Source organism: Falco cherrug, chromosome 4 (genome assembly GCF_023634085.1).
Source record: "Falco cherrug isolate bFalChe1 chromosome 4, bFalChe1.pri, whole genome shotgun sequence".
Classification (NCBI taxonomy): domain Eukaryota; kingdom Metazoa; phylum Chordata; class Aves; order Falconiformes; family Falconidae; genus Falco; species Falco cherrug.
In genome coordinates this window covers 25715326-25742515 of record NC_073700.1, presented here as the reverse complement: position 1 = coordinate 25742515, position 27190 = coordinate 25715326, and the positions used below count along the sequence as shown (strand labels likewise).

General features: G+C 39.9%; 1 protein-coding gene across 6 annotated transcripts in view; it reads left to right on the top strand.

Moving 5' to 3' along the window:
• RBBP6 (RB binding protein 6, ubiquitin ligase) overlaps positions 1–22698 on the top strand; it is a 31939-nt gene extending 9241 nt beyond the window's left edge. The window contains exons 3-18 of one of the 6 annotated variants that reach the window (XM_055707209.1): positions 879–917; positions 1582–1618; positions 6459–6503; positions 8893–8981; positions 9157–9253; positions 10104–10243; positions 11143–11315; positions 12073–12176; positions 12621–12970; positions 14049–14145; positions 14225–14303; positions 14396–14453; positions 15582–15947; positions 16305–16406; positions 17842–19590; positions 20706–22698. In XM_055707209.1, coding sequence (XP_055563184.1) covers positions 879–917; positions 1582–1618; positions 6459–6503; positions 8893–8981; positions 9157–9253; positions 10104–10243; positions 11143–11315; positions 12073–12176; positions 12621–12970; positions 14049–14145; positions 14225–14303; positions 14396–14453; positions 15582–15947; positions 16305–16406; positions 17842–19590; positions 20706–22275 — 5095 coding nt within the window. In that variant the 3' untranslated portion in view covers positions 22276–22698. The remainder of the gene's footprint in view (positions 1–878; positions 918–1581; positions 1619–6458; positions 6504–8892; positions 8982–9156; positions 9254–10103; positions 10244–11142; positions 11316–12072; positions 12177–12620; positions 12971–14048; positions 14146–14224; positions 14304–14395; positions 14454–15581; positions 15948–16304; positions 16407–17841; positions 19591–20705) is intronic. The other 5 variants (XM_055707210.1, XM_055707211.1, XM_055707213.1 and 2 more) reach the window with 5 other exon arrangements.
• Positions 22699–27190: the final 4492 nt, after the last annotated feature.

Genomic DNA, 27190 nt, shown 5'->3' with positions numbered 1-27190 from the left:
ATCCTGGTGCCCATGAAGCATTTGCAAGCAAAAGAACTTGGATTTTTGTGGCTCTGCATGTGAACTTTAGGCATATTGCTGCAGTAGTTGTTGCAGTGCTTTCAGGGACTGCCTAGTAATTCTGGACACTACAGTGTGCTTATAAGCATGGCCTTATTTTGGGAGTTAATTTAAATAAGTGTGTTTAGTGCTGTCTTGTCAATGCATTCTCTGTTTCTGGCTGGATAGCACCATCTCCAGGTATTGTAATGCTGCCCTAAAATGAGAGGATAGATGCTGTGAGTGTCAAAGACCAAATAAATACCTGTATGAGGGGATAAGGAATGAATGGCACTGGTGTTTGAGCACTGAAAATTAACCAGGAAAATTAGCTTTCTGTTCCTTCAGCTGGAAATGTTGCAGGAACAGCTGGTAGAATGGTTAATATTTGGGAATGATGAGTATATGCTGTCGTGGTGGAGAGGCCTTCAAAAATGCATTACTCTCCTTGTAGTATGTTCTTCAAGGTAAATGAAGAACCATTGTGTGGTAATCTAAAGTATTTCCTTGTACTTCCTTGTCTTCAGGAGGTATGTGGCTGTAATTGCAAGCCCGGTGGTCTAGCCGTGGCAGGAAGCATGAGCCTTTCTATCTGTACAGAAATTCCACAGCAGCCTTTGAATTGCCTCTGCTTATGGGACCCTTTGGATGGTGTATGAATTGTTTGTTAATCAGATCAATGGTTGCATGTCTGATTCATGAGTAGCATGCAAATACAGATCAATGAGTATGTGGAATCTCAGCAAGTTTTCAAATGTAATATTTCCTAAAATACTGTAGCATTTTCAAGATTTTCTTAAAGCAAATTCTGGCAATTAAGACCTTTTTTTTTGTCACAGGACTCCTAAATCGCACAAAATCCTAGAAACTGCTTTCAGGTGACATTTCTACTACTATTTTTAGTCAATATAGCATATGTAACACGTTTAGCGTTTTGGCAATTCCATGGCTAAATATAGTAGATATCTGAACACAGTGCTTGGGCTTCCACAAAAAAAACACTGTTCTAAAGACAATGCTGCTGACATATATTTATGTTACTCCTTTGTCAGATAACTGATTTTTTTCACTTAAGTAAACTTGCACTTTGCAGTGTCTACACTGTCACTGTTCTTTCTTAGAAATTAAAGTACTGTATCTGGTACCTATTGTAATACTAGCAATATGCAGATTGGCTAAAGCTACCTTAATGTTTTGGTGGTTGATTATTTAAGAACATGAACCTGTATTACAGAGTTCTTATTTTTGATACTTACATAGCAGAGACAAAATAACTGAAGACTTCCTCTTGCACTGTTGTGTTCTATAACTGTAAGTCTTAGAGTAATTTGTGACAAAGTAGAAATCTGATTTTTTTGAGGTTTTTTTTTAGTTGCACTGAATGTACCAAGAGAGAACAGTTTATGTATATAAATTTCCACATTCACTAGACTTTGGAACGTAATGTTTTGATGTTTGGTTTTTATGACCTGTTTTCACTGCTTTATGTTGGGAACAAGTGCTTTTTTTTTAAATTCTGATGACCTTTATTTCTTCTTCTAGAAGTCGAACTGAGCCAGTGAGTGGAACGTCAAAAGCAGTATGTAAAAACACAATCTCACACTTTTTTCTACACACTGCACTTAATTCTAAACAATGTAGCCTTTTATTAATTCTGCAAACATTTAACTTAAATATATTTTCCAGTAAAACATAGTGTATGTTGTAAATACAATGTATTTGATTCAGCATAGTAAAAACTAATGCCATCATTTGCACAGTTTTAATGTGAATATTGGTATTTGTGCCTAGTAATGCATTGTATTTCATATTGAATATGCTTAGAATATTTCCTGTATGACTTTGTGTTGTACAGATACTGTATGATCATTTTTAGATCGTGTAGGTTCAAGGTTTGCACAATTGAACATGGTGCCATGTTCTACATCTGTCTGTCTATAGCTAGTGATATGTATGTTTGTATAGGTTGTTGTGTGCTTTTTGTTTCTTGCAATAAAAACTGTTTGGAGTGTATTTTTTGCCATTTTCACATTGTATCACTTAGCTTTTGTTTTTAAATACTTTTTTTTGCCTAATGGTTTTTGAAAATGTTATCAAAAACCACTGAGAAACCATTATTGTTAACTTGGTACTGTTTCTTACTTTTGACTTGGGGGTTCAAACGAATACCAAAACCAACATATCCCATACATTTTGAGGACAGTTGTGTGCAGCTAAATGCTTTCTTTCCATGTCCTTAAGTACTTGGGTGTGTGTTCCTAAAACTGTATAATTGAAGTGATATTGTTTGGGCCCCTCTGAGTACATGAATGTCTTTAATAGATTGAATTTAAATATCATTGCTACACAAAGTGGTATTCTAAAGTTCTGCATTCGGTCTTTCCACTTTATTTGATGAAACAGTTTAGTTCAATAGTTTGTCTGCAAATGAAAATATCTAATATAAATTTTGGCACAAGGTTAGAGCCTGGTGCATTTGTGGGTAAAACCCCCACCATTTTTCTTAACTTCTGCCTGCTTTATGTTTTTGGATCTGGGTGACTTCAGGGTTGGATGCTGCTTTAATTTTCCAAAGGTTAAGCCTTTCTTTAGTATACCACCGCTTTGAATTTACATTTGGAAAAGGGGCAGCATTTTTCTACAGGTTTGAAAACGCTGTCGTTCTGGTGCTAAAATATAAATAAGTAACACACAGCAATACTTGACTGGTAATGGTCTAGATCTTGATTTGCCACTTAGGTCAAATACTGTGTGTAACTACGCATTTCAAAATAGTCCTTATAGTATAAAAATTACTATGTGGTGGGGGGTTTTATCTTTATTTTAAGTATAACTGGTTTTTCTTCACTAGAATGGTGTGAGGCATTACACTAACCCTGGATCATTGGATCTGATCACTTGATAAGCTCTTAGGATAACAATCTAGAAATTCATGAACTCGGGGTCTGTGTTCTGTGAAGCATACAGCCTCTGATTCTTCTGGAATGGTATACAATCAACTTACAATTGAAAACTTTTTGTGTGTAGGTCTAAAAACACTTAAGTCTAAATCTGCATCCATAATCATATTGCTGATTGATTCGAATTCCTTTTTGGGCACGAATGCCTGTCATTGTGAGTTTTGAGTTAGTTAAACTGGCCCAGTGACCCTAGTAGTTAATGTAATGCATTTATGTAAACCACGTTTATAGTATTTGATCTAATTCAGATGGGTTTTTATTTCTTGAAAACAATTATTTTTCTTTTTGTTTACTAGCATGTGTATAAACACAAATCACATGTTCATAAATAAAGTTAACATTCTTTTAGCCTCGTGTGTTCCCTGGCATGTCTGTATTACGTTTCTGAGTAGCATCTTACCATAAGCTAACATAGATGTCTCAAAGAAAAAAATAAAAAATAAAAAAGGGAAGAAATCCTGGAGTGGGAGGGAAGACTTAGTGTTAGTTAGAACTAATTAAAGTAAATGAAAGGCAAAGCAAAAACATTCTGTTCTTGTTTGTTCTGGTGGTACCTGATTTGGGTTATGGGTAGCTATAGGGAGGGTGGAAGCCTTGCATCTCTCTTTACAAGTTCTCTTTCTCTCTCTCTCTCTCACTGTCTGTCTCTCTCACTGTAAAAGCACCGCAGCCTCCAGTGCTTCTAGTGTCGGAGACACAATTAGCTTTATTCTTAAAGCTAACTCAGGTCTTGGTCTAAAGTGTGGGGGTTTTGTCTGTTTGGATTTTTTTAAACACTTATTTCCATATGTATTTCAGAGCAGAACCTGGATCTTAGTGTAGCAGGAAAAAAGCACTGGAAAGCTTGCCAATTATTGTTGCACAGTAAAGCAGCAAAATTAAAATTAGTTAGGATATTTTTTTTAAAGGATGCACAAAAGCTTATACTTGGAATATTCTTCATTGTCTTGCTCTTACATTAACTGCCATTCTGTGCTTAGAAATTTCTGCTGCTGTCCTACTGTTGCTACAGCCAAAGCAACAAAGTGGATCCTCTTTGTTTTAGTATTACTATTTCATTAACTGCAAGGAACTCTAGTTGGCATTTGTCCTTTGAGGCTGCAGAAATGCAGGGAGTCATGCCCACTGTTTTAGTGCTGTCAAGCACAACTGTGATCCTTCTGGGCTAAATTTTGACTTCTCCCAGGCTATCAGGCTTCAGGAAATCACTGTAATTTAGATGTAGCACTCTGGTAGTGAAATTAGCCTTTTCCTCTTATTTTCTGTCCCCTTTCCCACTTGCTTTATGTTAGTTTCTCTTTAGTCTTCTGCATTAAATGGGACTTAATACATTGACTGTTGATTTTGGGGTTTTTTTGGGGTGGGGTGGGCTTGTTTTACCTTTTTTTTTTTTTTTTTTTCCAATTCTTCTGCAGTATTATCTTAGGGTTGTATACAAGTTTCATGGAGATGTTTCTACATGACTGACTGGAAGGACTGGTAGGAAATATTTCAGTAGAAATTTAAAGAAAAAAAAAAAAAGACACAAGAATGGAGGATCATTGGAAGATGGCCATGTGGCACGCATACTAAATAGTGCGTTAATTATCTATTTGCTGCTTTTGATAACTGCTCAGTAGGAGGGAGTGCTGTCACCTCCTTTAAGAAATCAGACTTGCCTGCAGGCCATATAATAACTGCTTACTAAAAATGTGAGAGCTAATTAAGAGTTTATTACCTGTTATGTTTCAGTTACTGGTCAATACTAGACTGTTTAATGCTAGACTTCAATAGAAAGTTTCCTACTTTTTTGTTTGCTGGTGAAGACCCACAAAATGATGGTGGTTGTGCCTGCCCCAAGAGAACATAGGCCTGTTTTTCCACATGTAAAAAAAGTGGCATATGGTGCATGAAGCTTCAAAATACTTGATCAGACTTCCTTTTTAACAGAACTAGGTACAGAATGTTCTGAAAAAAAGGAAAGTTGAATCTTGGTAAGACTTGCAAAGAAAAGAAGGTATCTTTCCAGGTCTGGGTGTTCCTCTCTAAAGGCAAGTTTTCAAGAGCTTTTTCGTTAGTAATACAGTAATGTTGTATGTGCTTTCCTAGACATACAGAGAAGGTATGGTTAACTGGAGTGAGGAATTATCTTCTGTATGTAGATGGTTGTTTTTTTCTTCCCCCAGAGTCTGCTAAAACTGCTCCATTGAATTCTTACACTCCATTAGCTAATAAAGGGCAAGAGCTTTTTCCAGGAAAGGGTTTTCATCTTTCTTCTGATCAGTTTAGTGACCTCTCGAGGAGAGCTGTTCAGTTTACGTAGTGCAATTTTATTGCATGTTTTTGAGCAACTTGAGACAGTAAATTAGTTATTTGAATTTTTTTGATAGCGTTTTACTAGTGTAAGCTTAACTGCTACTTTTGGCATAATTCAATATACTGGTAAAGGAACAGGGTAAGAGATAGTTGTGGAAAAACTGCACTTCAGTATTATTGTCAATGAACACTGCAGCCCATTACTAACTAGTGGCCTGGGGGCTTCATTCCTGCAAGCTATCCAGTAGGTAGCTGGGAGGGGAGGAGTGTGGTTGCAATGGACGAAAAAAAAATTACAGCATTGTGCTCTCAATCAATGTTGTCATTGTCAAGACTATGCTCTACACTTTCTTGCTCTTGTTACTTGTACTGGCCTGCTACTAAAACCTGGGTTTTGTCTGAGAGCAAGGAAAATATTAAATTCTCACACTGACCAAACTAATTTGGATAGTATGGCTTGTGGCCTAATAAAGTACAGGAAATAGTTTTCTCCTTTTTTATAGGCTACTCTGTCATGATAAGCACTTTTTTTAAGTAGTCTAAGCAGTGGGTTTTTTTGAGTGGGGGGTTACTTTTATGGCTGATGTTTTGGATTAATGTTTTTATTAGGGTTTTGTGGGGTATGATGAGTTTGACATTTTAAAACTTATTAATAGGAGGGGCAGAGGTCATGTTTCAGGGCTGATACGCCTGTGCTTTATTTTGACATTATACGTAAAAGCATATGCATTTAGAAATGATGAGACAATAACTAATTACTTTACAAACTACACTGAAAATAAATTTCTTGTGATGCTTCCTTCTCAAATAAACTTAAATTTTTTTTTAAAGTCCCTTTTAGCTGAAAATCTACAGCTTCCTTACCCCTTCAACTTTTAAGCAGTTGTGAACAGTTGACAAGAGTCCCTCTCTCAGATATTCTGAAACAATAAGTTGATCTCAAGTGGGTTTGGTTGTTTTAGTTTCTTCTCATAACCACATAGGCACTCTTAAGCTGTCGTAGGTTTGGACTTTGTTTTGAACAAATACAAATAGCACTGGGTTGGAAATGCCTCTTTCAGTGACACTCAGAATATAGCATAGGCTTTCAGACTACAGTAGAGGTTAACTATTGCTATGTTTTGACTGTAGAACTTGAATATGTGTTTAATTTTTTGTGAACAGATTGATGACTCTTCTGCATCTATTTCTCTGGCCCAGCTTACTAAGGTATATATATATTCTTGTCAAATACTTTAAAAAAACCAAGTGTTTGCTTCATATTTTTAAATTTATACTGTGATCTATAGCTGAATAACTGTTGTAATTTGAACAAAACTTTAATTTTTAATGATTTTAAGTATTTATTTTAACTTTAAAATGTGTGTATATTTTGATACTATCCTGTAAAGAGTAGTTCCCAGTTTGGGAAGATAGAAGGGGAGTACCTTATCAGCCTCAACATAATGTTGCAGTATTACTCATCTTCAAGACACAAAGAAGAAGCACTTCAGAAGCTGTTTACCGTTTTTCATACGTTTCATTAATTTTGCGTTGGAAACTAACACAATTTTTGCAGAAGAATTTAATTGGCTGTAAGTTATGGACATTCCAGGGGGGTTTGCAACAGCCAAAATAGAAGCATTTCTGTAACATGGACAATTGCATGGCTATTTTTGAATTTCTAGTCATTATAGTTACAGATCCGTTCTTTGAATGCTGCACAATTTCATAAATTGTAGTCTATATACAGTGGACAACACAATCTAATTTGTTTGAACGCAGACTGTGTAAATTGTGTAAATGTACCTAATTGTTTATAGGAATATACCAATGTGTATGTGTGGCATATTAGCAGATGTGACCTTCTGAAACTGTTGTAATGCCATGTTTTGCTATGGAACTGCTTGCATTTTTTGCTCAACAATGTGTAACTTTGTCTGGGAAAGCACTAGTGATTGCACTTGGTGAAAAGGCATAGTGCTAGCCAGTTAAATTACTAGTTAAAATGACTAAGATTAGAGAAGGTAGGGCCTAATGCAGAGTAGTTAGTTCTTTTGAAAACAAAGGCTGGAGCTCACTTCTGAGAAAGAAGTCTCTTCCCACTGGTAACTTCTTCCCTCTCTCACTGCAGAATTTAAATTGTGTACATTTGGCAGAAAAAAAAAAAAAAGGCTTGGAAGGTAGCCACCAAAAGAAATTGGTCTCCATTAGTGCTGTCCCTAAACATGTCCTTGGTTTTGTAAACTTCATGAAGTTTTACTCTAAAATGTGGAAAACTGTCCAAGTGGTGTACACATTTAAGGTTTTGAGAAAATTTTAAGTATTTCAGAAAAATACAGGAACATAAGATAAAGCAGCTCAAAACTGTTACTTACTATAACCTCTTTAGTGCAGACTGACTTAGCATGGAGGCAATGTATTAACAGTTTTCTGTTTATTATTACTATGTATAAAATGCCATATTTGAATTTTGGTCTATTCCTACTAATGTTTTGTGGTTTTTGGATGTGTTTTGTAAACCGTTTGGGTTCAAACAAATTAGTCAAGTATTTGTAAAGTTTTCTGTAAATGTTAATTGAAATGATTTCATAGATGTCAATCTGGTTTATGTTACTGTTGAGAAAAAAAACTGTGTATATGAAACAACCATTTAATAAAAAGTTGAAACTAGTTGGTTGCTTTTGTGAATGAATGCATTATAAGATATAAAACATGAGTGGTTGATCTGAATGATAGGTGCTTGAAGGTCCAAATACTTTACAGTCACTCCCTTAGACCCTGCTTGTATCTGGACTAGTGTGTAATACAAATATTTTAACAAATACTACTTTTAAAAAAATCAGCTGGCTTCAATAATTCGAAGATCTAGATCTGCATAAGGTTTATATTACAATTTGTAGGTTAAAAGGACACAGCCAACTGGAAAAAAAACTGCAGGTTGTGCTTACTGTAGCTAAATCACTTAACATGAAGAAGTTAATGAGGAGGGAACATGCAGTTTGGACTGCCTACAGCACATGACGGTCAGATGTCTGCTGAAAAGAATCTTTTGTCCTGCTGAGGGATTATAAAAAGCTTGATTCCTTTTAATGCTTCTGTGTCTGAAGCTGAATTTCACCAAGCAAAACCAACTGCCCCAACTCTGAAGTTGTGTGTCCTTTTAATGCTGCAAAATGTAAACAAAATGGTACTTGCATACATCTTTCTCAATTAAATGTACAGTGGATATCTTCTCCTTCAAATAGTCTGGAGCTTAAAAATCAGTTTAAAAGTACTGGATAGAATATTTTTTTTCTACACATAGCTTCAGTCCGCTTTGAAGAAAATTGGATTGGTTACACAAGTCTTTATGTAAGGTACAAACAGAGCCTAAGGTTTTGAGTGCCCAAGAATGCTCTTTTCAAGTAGGTTAACAGGCACATAAACATCATGTAATGGCGTAAGGACTCCCCAGAACATCTTCAGGACAAATGTATTTTATATAAGCAGCTGTTCTCATGCAAGCTCAGCTAGCGTTGTGCTGCTCTTTACAGGATTGGATGAGTGGTGTTGTCTTTGGCTGTGTGGGGTTAAATGTGTTTCTAATGTGTGTGTCAAATAATTACCTGTTAAACAGACTGCCAATCTGGCTGAAGCCAATGCTTCCGAGGAAGATAAAATAAAAGCTATGATGACACAGTCTGGCCATGAATATGATCCAATCAAGTAAGTGTTGATAATGTCAAATCTGTTCTTTGAAGATTATGATAAAATTGTAAAGATACTTGTTTTAACAAGAGAGACACATGCATACCTTTCTTTTTTGTTTTCTTTTTCTCCCCCCGCCCCCCCCCCCCCCCCCCCAAAAAAAAAAAAAACAAACCAAACCCAACCCTTTTAGTTACATGAAGAAACCCTTGGGTCCACCTCCACCATCATATACTTGCTTTCGTTGTGGAAAACCTGGCCACTACATAAAGAACTGTCCAACAAATGGGGTAAGATTGTGGGGGACTTGTAGTGTTGCTTAGTTTTTAATTATTTTTACCTTGGCAGTTACTTAACAAATGCATGAATGTTCATATTAAGAATTGTTTTTCTTGGGGTGAAATACAGAGGTGTTATGGCAGTGTTGCAAAGCCCTTCAGATTCAAGGGAAACTTTGAATTCTAATTGTAAGATTTTCTTTTTTCTAAGTCTTAGGCATTAAATATATCTATGGATTTTTCTGTGAACTTTCATATCTATTTTGATATTTTTCATTATTACTACTTCCCTGTTTTTAACTTCTGGTTTTTAATGATAGTTCACAGCTTTTAGTATTTTGTGAAAAATAAGATGTTTCTGCTGACCTCATGTGTTGAATATTTGCATGTTTTAATTACACAAGCCTCTGGTTGAGTATTAATGCTATTGAACATTAGTCATTGAATGTATACGTATGAGGTATGAATTCAACCTTCATATATGGATGGTGAATAGGAGTTTTCTGCAGTGACTGATTCAGAGTCCTGAATTAAGCTGTCACTCTGAACTGTGCTTTCAAGTGGGTTTGTGTCTCTTCTCTGAGTGGAAGGTGAGCAAAGGGATGTTTCACCCTTAAGGATCCTGAAGTTAAGCCAAAGAATGTTGATTGGGTTCAAAACACTCAATCTTTGTGTGTTTTGTGCTCAAACCTTTGGAATTCTCTGACTACATTAATAGAGAAAAATAAGTATTTTAGTTAAGCAACCCTTACACTAGGTAAAAGGAGAGGATTAAAGGCTTTTTCTGCTTAAAATAATCATTCAAATGTTGTTTAAGTGTGGGTCTTAAGATGAGAGAGGTCTGCATTTCTTTTCATAACAGGACAAAAATTTTGAGTCTGTTCCCAGAATTAAAAAGAGCACAGGAATCCCAAGGAGTTTCATGATGGAAGTGAAAGATCCAAATACAAAGGGTGCTATGTTGACAAACACTGGGAAATACGCAATACCAACTATTGATGCGTAAGTATGGAATTAATCAGGCTGACCAAAAAGTGAACAAGAGAAACCAGGCATAAATGCCTGAGTGGCCAACCAAGTTGGCCAGTGTCTGTACAGGAGAGGACTCACTGTCATTGTATCCTGACCTTGAAAATCTGTGGTGCTTTCTAATATTTGAAACAGAGTGATCTTACTGTTCATGCCCCTGGAAGTTGGTTAAACTTGCGGAATGCTAAGAATCTGTATTTCTGCAAAACATTTCAGTAGTGTTTATAGTTGGAATCGTTCTCTTTGAAAGCTTGTTTTGCATCTGGTTTGTCTTTCAAAGGCTTTCTGCAAACTTTAACAAATAATGTTGGACTGAGATTTCCTCCCCTCTGACTTATGTCAGATCTCCTGTGTGAAACAGACTGAAGTTTTCCTGTTGCTATAAACTAAGAAAATACTACTGTGTGCTGAGAACAGTGGCTGTTCTAAAATGTGCTTGGTAGCTGTTTTTCTGTCATGGATCCTCCTTTTGTCGAAGCTGTAACATAAGACTACTTTCATTTATAAAATGTAATTATTTGGGGACTAGCTTTATCTTGAGCCTGCAATTTACATTTGCCCTCTGGCAAAGGAGAGATGGGTTTTATTTCATCTGATTTCTAACTGTTGAAAAAATTATTTTTCTAGTCTGAGCTAATTTTGTAGTGGATCTGGCGAATGGGAGAGTTCTGCAGGAGCAAAATTGTTACCCCCCTCCCTATTCTAGTGTTGTGGCTCTAGGAAAAAAAAAAACCCTAACTTAAATGCTTACATTGTGGAAGGCTAACGGGGAGTGAGAAGAATTGCGTCTGTTAACTTCCTTTGGTAAAATCCAAACCTTGGACAAGTTTCCTTTTAACTTTTTTCTTTCTCTTTCCCCACCCTCTCTCCAGGGAAGCTTATGCTATAGGAAAGAAGGAGAAGCCTCCCTTTTTACCGGAGGAGCCATCCTCCTCCTCAGAAGAAGATGATCCTATTCCAGATGAGTTGCTATGTCTCATTTGTAAAGATATAATGACTGATGCAGTTGTTATTCCCTGCTGTGGAAACAGTTACTGTGACGAATGTAAGTGTTATTCCTATGTTTGTTAATTCAGATCATCAAATCTGATCATCTGAGAGCAGAAATAGGAGATGATAAGAATTATTTTGTTACCAGTTCTATTTAATACTTAAGTATAACCTGAATAGGAGAGGACTTTTCTCATATAGAGTGAAAAAAAAAAAAGGCTGAAAGCTTTTTTCCCTTTTTACCTATCTAGTTAAATCCTCTTTACATGCGGAAGGACGAGTATGAGAATAGTGCCTGATTGTGCACGTGATTACAGTATCAGATATCAAATGCATTTAGTTTGTCCACAGCCCTTTCTCTCATACAAAATTACATATCCAACTCTGGTGACTCGCTGTGATCTGCACCAAATGGACAGTTAAGCATTTAGTCCACATTCTCCATGGGAGAGTTGGTTAAAACCTTCAGAACTCAAACCTGCTAATGTTTTTTTGAAAAGTGTTTTATTTGTGACCTTGAGGCTGGTGACTTCTCACTGTATTAGGTGGTGGGGAAAAAAAAAGACCAGTTCAAATGCCAAGGCAGAGCCTACTCTACATCTTCAAATGTTAGAATAGTGAAATATCAAAACTGTGTTATTTGCTGCATACTAGAAATTTTTTACACTATTAGATGTTTGTAGCTTCATGCTCTCAATTCAAGACTATATTCACCCATTAATCTCATACACATGTTTTTATAGTAGATTGGAACCCCAAAAATTCCCTTAGATTTCGCTAAAGACTATTTCAATGGTTCTAATTTTTTGCAGGTATTAGAACAGCATTACTGGAATCTGAGGAACATACATGCCCAACGTGTCATCAAACTGATGTTTCTCCTGATGCTTTAATTGCCAACAAGTTCCTACGCCAGGTAACATTTATAATTACTTTTACATAAACTGTAAGAAAAGTCTATTTGTAAAAAGCTGAAAGGGAAGAAAATACTAATTTACATCTCCTTAAGCAAGGCTAAGTTGAATAAGGCTAAATTTACTTTTCAAATGCATTATCTGTTGTTATAGAAGCTTACAAATCTTTGCAGACAATCTGGCAAAATCAGGTCACACTTCGGTTTAACAAGGTGGCCTCCCTTTCAAATGCGGTGTTAACACTGAAGTACTTTACTGATACTCTGAGTTACCAGTTGTTAATATCAGTGTTTAATGTCATATGTTCCTATATCTGTATGTTGATTTATTTTTAGGCTTAATAGCATTTATGGAGATAAACAAGTAATTTTACTCTGTGGAGGCTTTTGTTCATATATCTAGTGAAGTTTCATGTTACCTTTTTGTAAATATTTTTCTGCCTCTAGGCTGTGAACAACTTCAAAAATGAAACTGGCTACACAAAAAGGCTGCGTAAGCAGATCCAGCAGCAACAGCAGCAGCAGCTGCCACCGCCACCACCTCCACCACCACTAATGAGACAAACAATAACACGCAACCTGCAGCCTCTACTCCGGCCAGCAATTTCCAGACAGCAGGATCCACTAATGATTCCATTAGCTTCTCTGGCTTCTCGTTCTGCTTTGTCATCCTTGGGCCCTGGTCAGTCATCTGTGGCAGCTGGGCTGCCAGTAAATCCGTCTTCTGTCGTCGTCTCTGATCTCCCTCCAGCAGTGTCCCTATCTCTGCGTGGTGAAAAGCCAGATGGACCTTTTCGGTAAGTAAATCTGTAGATCGACATGGATATAAAAGATACCAAAATGCTTAAGTTAGATTCTTCTTCTTAAGCTTCTCTGCCAGTGATTTATATGGCATTGGTGACAGTTCCAGTTGTGGAAGTTCTGGTTTTTGTTTTTACTTTGAATGGGGACACTTTGCTAAGTTGGAAGTGTGCCTCATGCAAGAATTTTCTCAGAAGTGTTTCTTGCTTGGTTCCCTTATCAGTCATTCAGTACAAGTTTACCCTGAAAGAGGACCCTTTTTTTTCCTGGGAGCCCTTTGATTTTGAGTGGCTAGCAATTCCTAAAGTAACCCTTTAGTTCTGTCAAACCTTCTTGAGTGCATTAGTTTCTCTTTAGTACTGAGACAATAACATTTTAATGAGAAGTGTAAAAGCACAGTTATAGGTGAAATGGACCAGGTGTTCTCACATTCCTTTTTGCTGCAGTATTTCCGTCATCGATACTACAATGTCAGTGTCATCTTCAGTAATATACGGTATAGTCAGTAAGGCATAACAAACATTGAAACACTGTAAATTTGAAGTATTTACAAAGATGAAAGTCAAGTTTGCAACCCAGCGAAGTCATATGAAAGTACATTAAACACCTGTACTGTTGTTTAGGGCTTATCCTTTCAACTTTATGCCTTGAATGCAAATAGCCAGAAGTCTGTCAGGCTCAGCTGTACTGTTGAATGCAAAGGATCACAATTCAAAAGAACCTCTTAAGGCAGCTTCTGAACTAGCACATAAACATTTCCTAATAGAATTTAAGTTCTTGCATCTTCCAAAACTGAGATTCAGCGTGTGGGTTATACATACTCTAATCCTTTCATGTGCAGCTGGCTTAATAAAATTTTTTTCTATTGAGCTTCCTCTTTAAATGCCAGTAGTCTGGATTGACTTCTCTTCAGTGCTTCCTTTGGAATTGGCCAACTTCACATTTGTAAATCTGATGATTATTTTTTATTTTTTTTCCCCATTTACAGTAGTCAGCCATTTCTCACCTTGGACTTTGTTTCAAACAGCACTTCAGAACAATGCTTGAATAATAAAAATTTGGGGTTTTTTGTAGTGATGCTGATGCTGTTATACCTCCTGCTGCTCTGGTGACTGCTGCTGAACTCTCTAAATCTTCATCCCTGTCAATCAGCAGTTTGTTGGAAGAGAAGGTAAATTTTATTTCAACATTTGCAATGATTCCTGTATTTTAGTAGAGTATATTTTCTAACTGTTGCGTTTATTCACAAGGGCTATCAGGTTCCTGTACTAAGACAGCCAGCGTTACCAAGTCTTTTGGGCCCTCAAGGACAATCAATACCCACAACTGGTAAGTAGCTATAACTCTTTAGAATTTCTTCTGAAAAAAATACCTTCAGATAAACTGAATGGTTTTCTTTTTTCCTCTCCCCCCTCCAAAAGGTCATCCGATGAGAGCTGGTACCATTCGCTCAGCAGGTGGCAGACCAGGCTGGGAACTGTAAGCATTCCACAGAAACGCACTGTATCATTTCTAACCTGTTAAATTAGGCTGTAGCACATAACTTACACAACAGCTGATTTATAATGAAATAAGTATGCACAGGTAGTTGTGGAGAATACAAGTGGTAATTAATTTTTAAATGGCTTAATTTGAATTAGCTTTAACAAAGGGGATCTGTGCTTGCGGTAAGATTATTTAAAATAAAACTCCAGTACATAATTGAAAAGAGGGCTCTGAAAGATGAACACTTTTTGAGGAAACCATCAATTTCATATAAAAATTAAATATAATTAAAAGATCAGATGGAAAGCCATCCTTTTGATTAGTGGCTGAATAGGGCTGAAGAAATGGATTTCCCAGTAGAAGTCAGCCTCCAGCATTCATTCTTTGACAACTTGGTTGATACTGTTTGTGCAAATTATTGGAAAAGAGTCAACGCTGATATTTTATGACAATTCTAAATTTCTTCGGTTTAATAATCTCAAACAGCCAAACTGCTTTCAGCTGGCGAGAGAGGGGTCTGTTTTATCTGTTACTGCAGTATCAAGTTAGTCCTTGCTTTTGCTATATATTTGTTACAGACAGATTGTAAGGATGCATTGTGTTTATAAAATTTTAAAACAAAACCCAGGATCTATCCCATAGATCATCTAAAGTCTCAAATTTGATAAGCAAGAAAATAATTCAGGGACAAGAACAGGCCAAATATATCACCATGAAGCAACAACATAGGAAGCATATGTGAGAGAAGTTAAAAAATGTTTGAGAGAGGGATTAGTTGATACTGTGCAGTATTCTGAAGCTCAGAAGTGTGGAGTACTGAGTATATCAAGGAGTGGTGGGCACTTGGCACCTGGGAGGTGGGAGTCTCTCGTAAGCAGACTCCCACACACAGTCGCAAAACTGGGTATAAGGAATGAAGACTGAGGGAACTGTTGGGGGTGAGGATGTTGCAGGGAAGTACGGGGACCAAGAAATGAGTATAGTCTCAAATGAACAGAAAGCGGGGAGAAAAGTGCTTGGGTTGAGAACTAGAAGTGCTTGCTACCATGTTCCATTCACTGTCCTCTTAAGATCAGTGCAGAGTGTGACAAAACAGTGACACATGTTTTTGGGTTTCTTTAGAAGTTCAAATCGAGGACGCCCACACGGTGACCGTACCCAAAGGACTCAGGCCCCAACACTACCAGCATCAACACCAGTCTTTGTGCCTGTGCCTCCACCTCCCTTGTATCCTCCGCCACCCCATGCTCTTCCGCTTCCTCCGGGGGTGCCACCACCACAGTTTCCTCCTCAGTTTCCACCTGGTCAGCCTCCATCTGCTGGGTACAGTGTCCCCCCTCCAGGATACCCCCCAGCTCCTGCAAATATGTCGTCAGCCTGGGTACCAACAGCAGTACCGACGGCTCATTCAAATACCATCCCAACGACGCAGGCACCTCCTTTATCTAGGGAGGAGTTTTACAGAGAACAGCGGAGACTTAAAGAGGAGTAAGTATTTGGCTCAGCAAAGTTGCATTGTTTTTCATTTTTGTATTTCGATAGCGTATCGGACTGCAGTTACACTAAAGTGCATCTGACATAAGCAAAAATGACATAGTATTTCTTCCAATATACTTTTTCGTTGCAGATTGTAAACATGCAAAACTAAAACAAGACATACGTAATTCTAAAACTTTCCCTAAAACTTGTAGGAATTCAAAACTGTTTTTGCTTAAATAGGATGTTCACCTTTTGCATTTGCATGCAGTATACATTTTCTCATATTGGCCATGTTTTGTTTCTTGATGTCTTTTTGTAATAAAGGTCAAACTATAATTGTAATAAAGGTCAAACTTATTTTAACAGGGAAAAGAAAAAGTCCAAACTTGATGAGTTTACAAATGATTTTGCTAAGGAATTGATGGAATATAAAAAGATTCAAAAGGAGCGTAGGCGTTCGTTTTCCAGGTAACTGCTTTACATGTCCGTAATGGAGAAGCAGATTGTCTAGAAGAATCGGGAGAGGAGTTCCACTCCACCTCTCTATAGTTAGATGGATTGGATGATGCAAAGGATTAGCAGTGACAGGAGTTTCATGTGTAGGTTACTGGCTCAAATATGGCAGATTGCAGTTGACTGTTAGTTATGATCGGGCAGCAGTTGTTAAGGAACAGGTGTCTAAAGCTTCTCTGTAATGACATCCTTCACCTCCTGACCACCCTGAGGAGGCTAGAAACTGAATAGGTGTAGCTGCTGGATTTTCTGCGTCTCCCTATTCTGATTGTAACCGTTAACCTCAAAGCACTTCGGAGAAGATAATGTGAGAGAAATTGTCTTCATTGCCTCTTTTGTTTATCTCATGTGGATACATGAAGAGATTTTAACGTGGACTGCAAACTGGTGGCTTTCGCTAATGTTTTCTTGACATTGTTTAATTTTTCTTAGGAATTAAGAGATCAGACTTGTTTTTAAGGAAAACTTAAATTGGTGAAGGACTTTGAGAGGAAAAATTATGCTAATGAACAGATGCAGAATAATGCGAAATGGTTCTCTAAAAAAACAATATAAACTTGTGAAGAAAAAACTTGGGCTAGCTGACATTTTCTATTCCAAAAAATCACTTGGACAGGAGTCTGAAGAGCTCTCTGATAGCAATGCTGTCAGTATCTTCCCTAGAGTAATGACGTTGAGTTGTATTACAAGACGCTGAGTTTAGAAACTTGTAGATATGATTTTTCTTGAAATGTGGTCACTAGCCTTGGTTAGAACTAGAGGTACATGCAAAATCTTTCTGGGACATCTGTATAGATGCGTTAATTAAGTAGTGCTGTATGTAAGTTTGCAGTACAAGTACTTTGCATCCTGCACAAATTGCCAAATAAATAACGAAGTTAAATAGGCTCAAGTTGATACTTTAACATTGAGTTTTACTGTCTTCAGGCTAAACCCTGTTTTCTTGATATTTGATACTGCACTGTAGCTATTAAGTCTTGCTCTTTTTGCATCTTACTGCAACAAAAATTATCTGCACTGTATGTAGTTGCTGAGTAGTGAAAAAAGTGTGAGCTCACATACCAGTAGAGGCCAGTATACACTACCTTAAATCAATCCGTAGCTGTGTTAGTTCATCCAATAGAAGTGAGTGGAAACAGACTTACCCTTCGTGTATGTTTTTACACTAACAAAGCAGCAGCTGTTCTGTGTTGTAAGCAGAAACTTTTACATGTTATCGAGTTCTTCAATTTGCAGTAGCATTATGTCAGCAGCTGAAAGAAGCTTTGACATAAGCATATGGAGAGGAGAAAAAAAAAATCAAACAGATTTGGGAGGAAAAAATTGGGGAGAGTGACAGTTTTGAATTAACTTCATTTATTTCTTTTGTGTTGTTGTTTTTTTTTTTAAGGTCCAAGTCTCCTTATAGTGCTTCATCTTACTCTAGAAGTTCATATACCTACTCCAAATCAAGATCAGGTTCTTCCCGCTCTCGCTCCTACTCTCGGTCATTTAGTCGTTCCCATTCTCGTTCCTACTCACGATCACCGCCGTATCAAAGAAGAGGCAAAGGGAAGAGCCGTAATTATCGTTCTAGGTCGAGGTCACATGGTTATCACCGTTCAAGGTCACGGTCACCCCCATATAGACGATACCATTCACGGTCAAGGTCTCCTGTATTTAGAAGCCAGTCTCCCACTAAACGGACTATACCTCAAGGGGAAGGAGAAAGGGAGTATTTTAACAGATACAGAGAAGTTCCACCATATGATATGAAAGCTTACTATGGCAGATCTGTTGACTTTAGAGATCCATTTGAAAAGGAAAGATACAGAGAATGGGAAAGGAACTATAGAGAATGGTATGAGAAGTTTTACAAGGGCTATGCTGTTGGCGCTCAACCTCGACCTCCAGTAAACAGAGAGAACTTTTCTCCAGATAGGTTTGGTCCACCTGGAACCAGACGAGAGAATTCACCATATGCTCGGGGACGTAGGGAGGATTATCCTGGTGGGCAGAGCCACAGAAATCGTAGTATAGCTGGAAATTACCCTGAAAAACCTTCTGGAAGAGAGAGCCATGGCATCAAGGATCCTACGAAATCAAAAGAGAAGGAGGTGGAAAATCCACTGGGAGATGGCAAAGGAAATAAACATAAAAAACACCGGAAGAGACGAAAAGGGGATGAGAATGAAGGATTTCCCAATACTGAGCTGTTAGAAAGTGCGAGAAAATCAAGAGAGCCAGTTACAACAGAGGACGTTAAAACGGACTCTCTGTTCATGCTCCCAAGCAGAGATGATGCTACCCCTGTGAGAGATGAGCCCATGGAAGCAGACTCTATTGCTTTCAAACCGGTGTCTGAGAAGGAGAAAAAAGAGAAGGATAAGCCAAAAGCCAAAATTGACAAGACAAAGCGGAAAGTTGAAGTGGCTGTTCCTGCTAAGAAAGACAATATAGCAAAACCAGCTAAAGCTTCCCAAGAGAAGGTGGACACCGATCGTGAAAAATCTCCTCGAACAGAAGTTCCTGTGAAAAAAGTGAAGGAGGAGTTGCCAAAGACAGACAGTGTTAAAACATCTTCCTCTCAAAAGGATGAGAAGGCTCTTGGTACCCCACGGAAAGTTCACCCAAAAGTGATGAAAGATCACCCAGAAACCAGACCAGCCAAGGAGGAAAAGGCAAAGAAAGACCATCCAAAAGAAACCAAGTCAGAGAAGCCCTCCAACAAAGAGGACAAGTCAAAAAAACCTGCTGAAAAAAGCAAACAGTCTGATGCAAAACCTGAAAAAAGAAAAAGAAAAGCAGATGAAAAGGTTGATAAGGAACACGAAGCCTCTTCCATAAAGGCTTCTAAACCAGAAACTGCTGAATCGAAAACATCACCGAAGGGAAAGACTGAGGCTGATGGTGAAAAAGGAGAGCGAACTCCAGAAAAGGATAAATCTGCTTTTCTTAACAACCCGGCAAAAAAGATTAAACTTAACAGAGAAACTGGCAAAAAGATTGTAAGTGGAGAAAATGTACCACCTGCAAAAGAACCTGTTGAGAAACCTGAGCCAAGCAGCAGCAAAGTTAAACAGGAAAAATCAAAGGGAAAAGTGAGAAGAAAAGTAACAGCAGCTGATGGATCTAGTTCAACTCTTGTAGATTACACCAGGTACCTCATAATTTCTCGTACTATTCTTTCTTTCCTCCTTCTCCTGACAAAAAAATGTAAAAGTCTTTATGGTGACTGATGAAAGGAACAGCTAAATCTGTGCTAAATGTTTGAATAATATGTGATCTTTCCTGTTAAACTGTACTTGGGTCAAACCCAGATTTTGTTAAAGCAGCAGTCTGTCCTGCACAGAAGGCTAACAAAGTTAATTCATTGGTGATGTATTTGACCCTTACTTCTGGGACTTACTTTTCCGCTCTTATTCATTGCATGTTGAATCTCTGAGGTGTCCCCTCTATGTCTTCCTTCAAATCCAGCTTATAACAGACATGTCTATACTATGCCATATTTTGTGTTTTAAAAATTGCAAGGTACTGTAATTATGTACTTCTGTCAGTGTGACATGAAAATTATACCTTGCAGAAATAGCTACTTCGTCGCCAATGTATTGTACTGATTTTGGTGTTGAGCGCAGTGCCGTGTTGACACAGCTATGCTGCTTACAGCTCAGTGCCAACTGCTTCTGGTACTTACCTTGGAGATCTCTCTTCTGTATTGCATTGTGTTACGTGGGGGGGGGGGTGGGGAAGTGATCTAGTGTGGAGCTGTTCTTACTTAATTTCAGTGTCTAAAGGAGCAGGACTAAGCAGACTCAAAACCAAATACTGGAGACCTGAGATAGTGTCTTGATATTCTAAAGAGTTTAAAACATACATTTTTCTGAAGAACAACAGTGGGACATGAGAATAGAACTTTGGTGGTATATACCTCTCCATAATGGCTTGCTTACATGTTTGAAACAAGAATGTATATCTAGTTTATCTGCCATTGGTAGAAATAGGACATGAAGGAATTACAAGATCAGCCAGTCCCCAGTCTGATAATCTTGTGTCTTTATTAATTAAATGTGTAGTAGCAAGATACTAAATTAATTGATTGCTCATAATCTTAGCGAGTGGACTCATCCTTTCTCTTTTCTGCTCCCTTAATTGAACATCTTTTGAAAAAATGCTGAGGATTTAGAATTGAAACAAAAGCCATTTTATAAAATGTTACAAAAGACCGTGGTGCATGTATCTCGGTCATTATTAATGGACGCTTTTTTTTCCTCTTAGCACTAGTTCTACTGGAGGAAGCCCTGTTAGAAAGCCTGAAGAAAAGCCAGATACAAAACGAACTGTCATTAAGACCATGGAGGAATATAATAATGATATAACAGCCCCCGCTGAAGATGTCATTATTATGATCCAGGTCCCTCAGTCAAAGTGGGATAAAGATGACTTTGAGTCTGAAGAGGAGGACATTAAATCTACCCAGGTGCCCGCAAACGTAGGAAAACCTGCTAGTGTTATAAAAAATGTGAGTGCTAAGCCAGCAAACCCTATAAAACACAATGAAAAAGAGACAGAGCCTTTGGAGAAAACACAGAAGACTACAAAAGAGGTGAGTTATGAAAGCTCCCAGCATGATGCAAAAAGTTCAAAAAGTTCGCTGTCGAATGAAAAAGGAAAAACCAAAGACAGAGATCATTCTTTGTCGGACAAGGATACTTCTGAGAAGAGAAAGAGCAGTGTTCAGCCAGAAAAAGACCACTCAGAACGTCCAACTGAACAAGGAAATGGAAAAAATGTTTCTCAATCTTCCAAAGACAGCAGGTCTTCAGAGAAACATGATGCTGGCCGTGGATCTGCTGGTAAAGACTTTACTCCTAACAGAGAGAAAAAATCTGACCATGAAGGCAACAGAGATCATTCTAGTTCTAAGCGTAGAGATGAAAAGAGTGAATTAGCAAGGAGAAAAGACTCCCCTTCTCGAAACAGAGAATCAACATCGGTACAGAAAAGCAAGCCAAGAGACGAACGAGCAGAGCCATCCAAAAAGGGTGCTGGAGATGCCAAAAGGAGCAGCTACAGTCCTCCACGTGAGCGGAAGCAGTCTGATCACAAAGCTGCTCACGATTCCAAGCGTACAGTGGAGGAACACAAGCCTCTAGATAAAAATTCAGGAAAAGAGAAGGAGAAACATGTACCAGAAGTAAAGAGCAATAAAGAGAAAGAGCCAGGTGGTAATAAACCACCATTAAAACAAGAATCACCAGATGTAAAAAATGAGAAAGAGAATGTGACTGGACAAACTGATAAAAGCGTTGCCAAGCCGAAGCCTCAGGTAAGCAGCTCCTCACGGCTCTCCTCTGATCTAACTCGAGAGACTGACGAGGCTGCATTTGTACCAGACTACAATGAAAGTGACAGTGAGAGTAATGTATCTGCAAAAGATGAGGAAGCTGCAGGAAAAAATCCCAAGGAAGCAAAAGAAAAGGCTGTTGAGAAGGTGAAAGAGGAAACAGCAGCACCTGCTGCAGTTGACCAGCCTGAGGCAAGCAGAAGTCAAGGTCAGAGCAGTCCCAGCGTTAGCCGCAGCCGTAGTCAAAGCCCTTCCGAGAGTCAGACTCGAAGCCACAGCAGCAGTGCCAGCTCAGGAGAGAGTCAAGACAGCAAGAAAAAGAAAAAGAAAAAAGAGAAGAAGAAGCACAAGAAGCATAAGAAACACAAGAAGCATAAGAAACACATTGGAAATGAAACGGAATTGGAAAAGAGCCAAAAACACAAACACAAGAAGAAAAAATCGAAGAAGAGCAAAGATAAAGAGAAAGATGACCAAAAAGTGAAATCTGTCACTACATAGAATGACAGATAATAAAAAAATGACTTAATTCCTAAGTCATCTGTATTAAATTTTGTTAAAATGTAAACGAATTCAAGCGTTGTAAATAATGACATGAAAGACCCTGTGCTGCACTTAAAATATTGCTGCTTGATTATTTGATTTTTACATCAGAGCTTTATAAAAGTGAACATTTTGTACAGAATTGTGAGTTGTGACCATGTAACATGAAAGGTTTTGCTGGGGCATCTTATTTTTAACCACCGTTAATTAGTTTGGGTGGAGTTTACTGTACTGTGAAAATTTTCACATTTGAATTTTTTTTAATTGCCTGGCAGAAGAAGCTGGTATCAGTTATAAAATATCAGCAGAATGATTTGCAGAATACATTACAGCCCTGTTATGTCACTTTTTGATTACAATAAAAAAGTTTTCAGTAAACTATCCAATGTGATGACACTTCCAGTGATAGTTGAACATTAGCAGGGAAAAGAGCAGTGACAGAAAAAAGCTGTATGTAAAAGCTTGCTGGTAGCTAACATCTATGAAAAATAACATATCAGCGGGTTTAATTTTGAAAAGACTGGTAGGACTTGAAATGTGCTGAACTGATGCTGTGTGGGGAGGTACTGCCCAGAGGTGCGCTTTCATCACGTGCCAAGTGGACTTGTTTTCATAGTCTAGAAGGTAGTAAATGGCCCCAGACATACAGCCACTGTTAACAGCTGGTACCGACGGTTGTAAAGTAATGTTACATAGTAAGCTATCACTTCTCAACATTGTTCCAGTTTGTTTAGAAAGCTGTTGTAATTTGCCAGCAAACATTTACACATATGCTTTAAGATGCCCTGTAATCTGTATTTTCCCTCAGCAATGCGGATCACCAAGATGTTTGTGGGTTTTAAATAGAAGTTTTATTAGGAGTGTTTTCGTATGGTGGTGCCATGTGATACAGCACTAAACCTTCCGTTAAATGTGGGGTGCAGCAAATGAGTTTGGCAGAAGAAGAAAGCGCGCTAGAAAGGCAGGCGTCTGCTTTGAACAATGGTAGGAAATCTAGAAAAATGTAAATTTAATTAGCTCGATGATTTTGAGACAGACGCCATTTAAAAAAATACATGTGGCAGTGGTGGGTGTTGCTCAACTGTCAGCCAGCACGGTAAGAAATATTCTCCTTGTGCCTTAAGGACATAACATCCCGGTAGCGATTGAATTTCGTAGTGAAAGCCCTCAACTGTTTGGCTGTGGGATTTGCCCCAAGAGTTCTGTTTGAAAGTACTATCAATTAAAGCAGCGTTTCAGGGCCTCCTGCTTGCAGAGACTATTTTGTTCAAAAAGTGTCATTGTTTCTAAGTGCTGTTACTGGGGTATTTAGCAGTACAGAAATAGTAAAATAGTTGTTCATTTTGCTGTTCTGTGAGGGTCACTATCACATTTTAAGTAACGGGTTAGAGATCGAGCATCCTGTACTTCTGATGGTGAAAACAAGAGGACACCAGACTGAGTACTGGATTTTACCTCTGTAGCTCGTGCCTTGCTGTGCCAAGGCATTCTTGGTGCATTTCAGGTGTTTTCTGCACAAAGTAAAGCAGGCTTCCCAGTGAAGCGGCTTAAATTTTTACTTCCCAGAACTAAAAAGCCTATGTCTGTAATGGTCATTAAACGTGCTCATCTAGCAGTTCCCACCTGTGGGCCTGGGAACCTGGATCACTGAAGCAAACACCAGGTGTACGGGAGTGTAAAGCCGCCTCTGCCTTTGTGTGGGCTGTGCTCGGGAGGGTGAGGCCATGTAAAACAATTTATTTTGCACTGTTCTCGGCGAGCGTGCTTTGGCCTGGTGGCATACAGAAAATCTGGGACTCTGAAATGGGATTCTTGGGTTGGAATGTGTTACCAAGGTTCGGAATGATTGGTGAACTTGCATGGAAGTAAAATTTTGCAAGTTTCTTTATGGATAGTGCTCTAAAACCGGTCAAAAATGTGTATTTTTGTATAACCTTGTGCTGAAGAAGCTGCAGTCTGTGCCTGTGTTAACGCTGTTGAACTCCCCCGTTGTCAGAAAGCTACGGCAGCATTGCTGGTGATTTTTCAGTCTCCTGTGGATTTAGTTTACTTTGCCTATGGAGTTTCTCACCATGCTGTTTTCCAAGTTTTTTGAGCCACAGGCACGTGGAATGCCATTGTGCGCAGGCCTGAGCAGGTGACTTCTACCAGCAGCGATGTTTAGAGGTCTGACTGAAGTGCCGAAGCTGTACGCGGTGCCTGCAGTGAGCAAGGGGACGGGGCGCCCTGGGCGGGGGTCGGTGCTCCTGGGGCACATCTGACGCGAGGTGGTGGAACGCAGCTGGGGTGGTTGTAGCTGCAGGGAAGGAAGGCATACTTGCAGGGCAGAGGAAGGTTTGATATAGGAAGCAGATGGTGACTGACTAAATTTAGTGTGTTCCTTCTGGAACAATACCGCTTGGTCACCTGCTAAAGGTAAGTGGTCTGTTCCATGGAAATGATCATGGGTCCCTTGGGCCAATGTACCTTGTGTCCCATCTTCAGGTGGGGTCAGTGTGTCCGGATGGTTTGAGCATACCGATGGGCAGCAACTCTTAAGTTGGAAAAGCGCAGGCAGGAAGGAAGCTGGTTTGAAAATCTTAAGTGCAAAGGACCAGAAAACTACCCCAAAGTGGGCGATGGATGCATGGGTTATCATCCACGGCTCTGAAATAAGGGAAAGACAAGGACATAAGGCACGGGTTGATGTCCTGCATGGTTAGAGATAAGAAACCTGGGACACGAGAAGAATTTTAGTTGGAACCCCTAGTAACTGCTTTGCGTTTTGAAAGTAAAGGCCAGGAAGAGGAAGCTTCTGTCCATTGTTTAATGAGGGAGAAGAAACGGTAGTAGCAAATTTGCTTTTCCTTGGTCTTCACTAGAAAAGGTTGACTGTAACCAGCTTTAAGGAAATTCTGTAAAATACCAGGATCATGGACTAAAGAAAGGGAGTTTGTTAAACAACTTTCAGATAAAGCTTGTGCTCAAATTATTGATAAGGTTACTAGCCAAAGCCCTTTCCTAAACTGAGGGATGGTGTTGCGTCTGGAGATGACCAAAGAGCAAAGCTTGTCCCTGCTGTCAGAGGGGACGTGAATGGGGATGTGTTCACATGTTGTAATATCGGTCCAGATGCGCCTGTGTGTTCTGTAATGTAGAAGCACGTGGGAGAGAACAGGGTGAAGAATGGTCGTGACCAAACTGACGGGCCCAGCGGCGTCTCCACGAGCCGCAGTGGTGAGCGCGGGTGGGACGGAGCTGTGCCGTGGGGGCACCGTGATGTCGGGGGCGGCCGCACGCAGGGGCTCCATGCGGGATGGAGGCGATGCTGCTTTGTGTTGTCACATCTGGGACAGGGGTGACGGTGCCCGTGGTTTGTGTAATGCCTCAGCTGTTGGGTTGCGTGGGGAGTTCCTGCCCTCGGCCCGACACTTCCCAGCCGCGGGGCTCCGTGGCGGTGTGAGGCTTGCGGCAGCAGGGGTGTGCGTGGGGTGGCCTCGTGCTGCCGCGCTCCGTGGGTGCATCCTGGTGTTTGGCATGGGCGTATAAGCCCGAGGGGCAGGAAGGGAAACTTGGAGTAGACATCAGTGTCGGTGCCCGGTAGGGATGGTGAAGAGCCGGGCTGGGGTCTGCCGGCAGCCGCAGACCCCCTGCGCTGAGCAGAAGTGGGTGTATGTGGGGGCGTCTGGGAGTTAAACTCAGTGCTGGGGGGTGGGGGCCGAATTCCTGGCCCTGCCTGCCAGCTGCTGCTTTGGTTCGGCCTGGTGGTGTAGGTGTGACTATGAAGGGGGGATCGTGGGGGGATCAGTTGTTGGCGTAGGTTGTATTTGTCTGGTGGGAAGGAGCCACAGCAGGTGGCGGCAGGTTCAGGGGGTGCTGCGGGGAGCACAAGGGTTCCTTCCGTACAGCTGATGCAGACAAACGTGTCGGACGTCTGCTCTGCCCCACCACAAAGAACCAAATGGGCAGTTTGAGCCTGACTGAGAGCGTCACTGAAGAAGGGACGGTGACAGGAGCCATGCCAGGTGGCCACGGCCAGCAGCACGAGCCAGCGGGGGCTGGGGGACCGCTCCACGGTCTGGATGGCAGGGAGGCCAGAAGATGCTGTTCTCCACCATCAGCTCTGAGCCCTGCGCGAGCTACGAAGGCGGACCCTGACGCTGAGAACAGGTTACAAAGAGGGTCTGAGTCCACAGAACCTTGACATTTGCTCTGGGGTGGGGGCATCTGGCTGTCGGGGGTTGGCGTACCCCACGGTCCCCTGCACTGTGTCACCCCGCGGGTAGCTCACTGTAGCTAGAGCCATTGTTGTGCAGCCTTCAGTATCTCTTAGGTTTTCTTAAATAGCAGAAGTGGTACATAGCCATCCTGTCCGTGGTGATCTCCACCCTCAGGGGTTACCCGTGCAGCTCATCGTCTTTGATCAAATACTGGGTTTTGTGGAAGGAGAGAAATGGAGATTTATTTCTGTGCACAGCCTGGTCCTTCCGAGACTGTAGTGTTCAAGAACTTTTTTGAAGTTCCTGACTGAACCTTAATGCCAGGCAGACTTCACAGCTTTTAAAAAACAAATGGTTGCCAAATTGGTCCGTGTACTCTTGCCTGACAAGCTGAGGGGCTCGTTTTGTAGAGGCTGGATTTTATATTGAGGTGGGATCAACTGAGATTTGCTTTTTGCATTGTTGCCCTGGAACTGGGCTTCACAGGAAGATTTTTAGTGTAAAACAATCACATTGTGAGCTTAGTGGCCCACTCAGCATGGATCCTGCATGGATATAGTGGTTGTTGAGCTGCTCCGTCTGCAAAGTGGGCTGGTGTGGGACTGGGCTGGCAGTGGGGCAGCACCGGGGACAGCTTGGCCAAGGAGTGGGGCCAGGACAGCGATCGCAGCTCG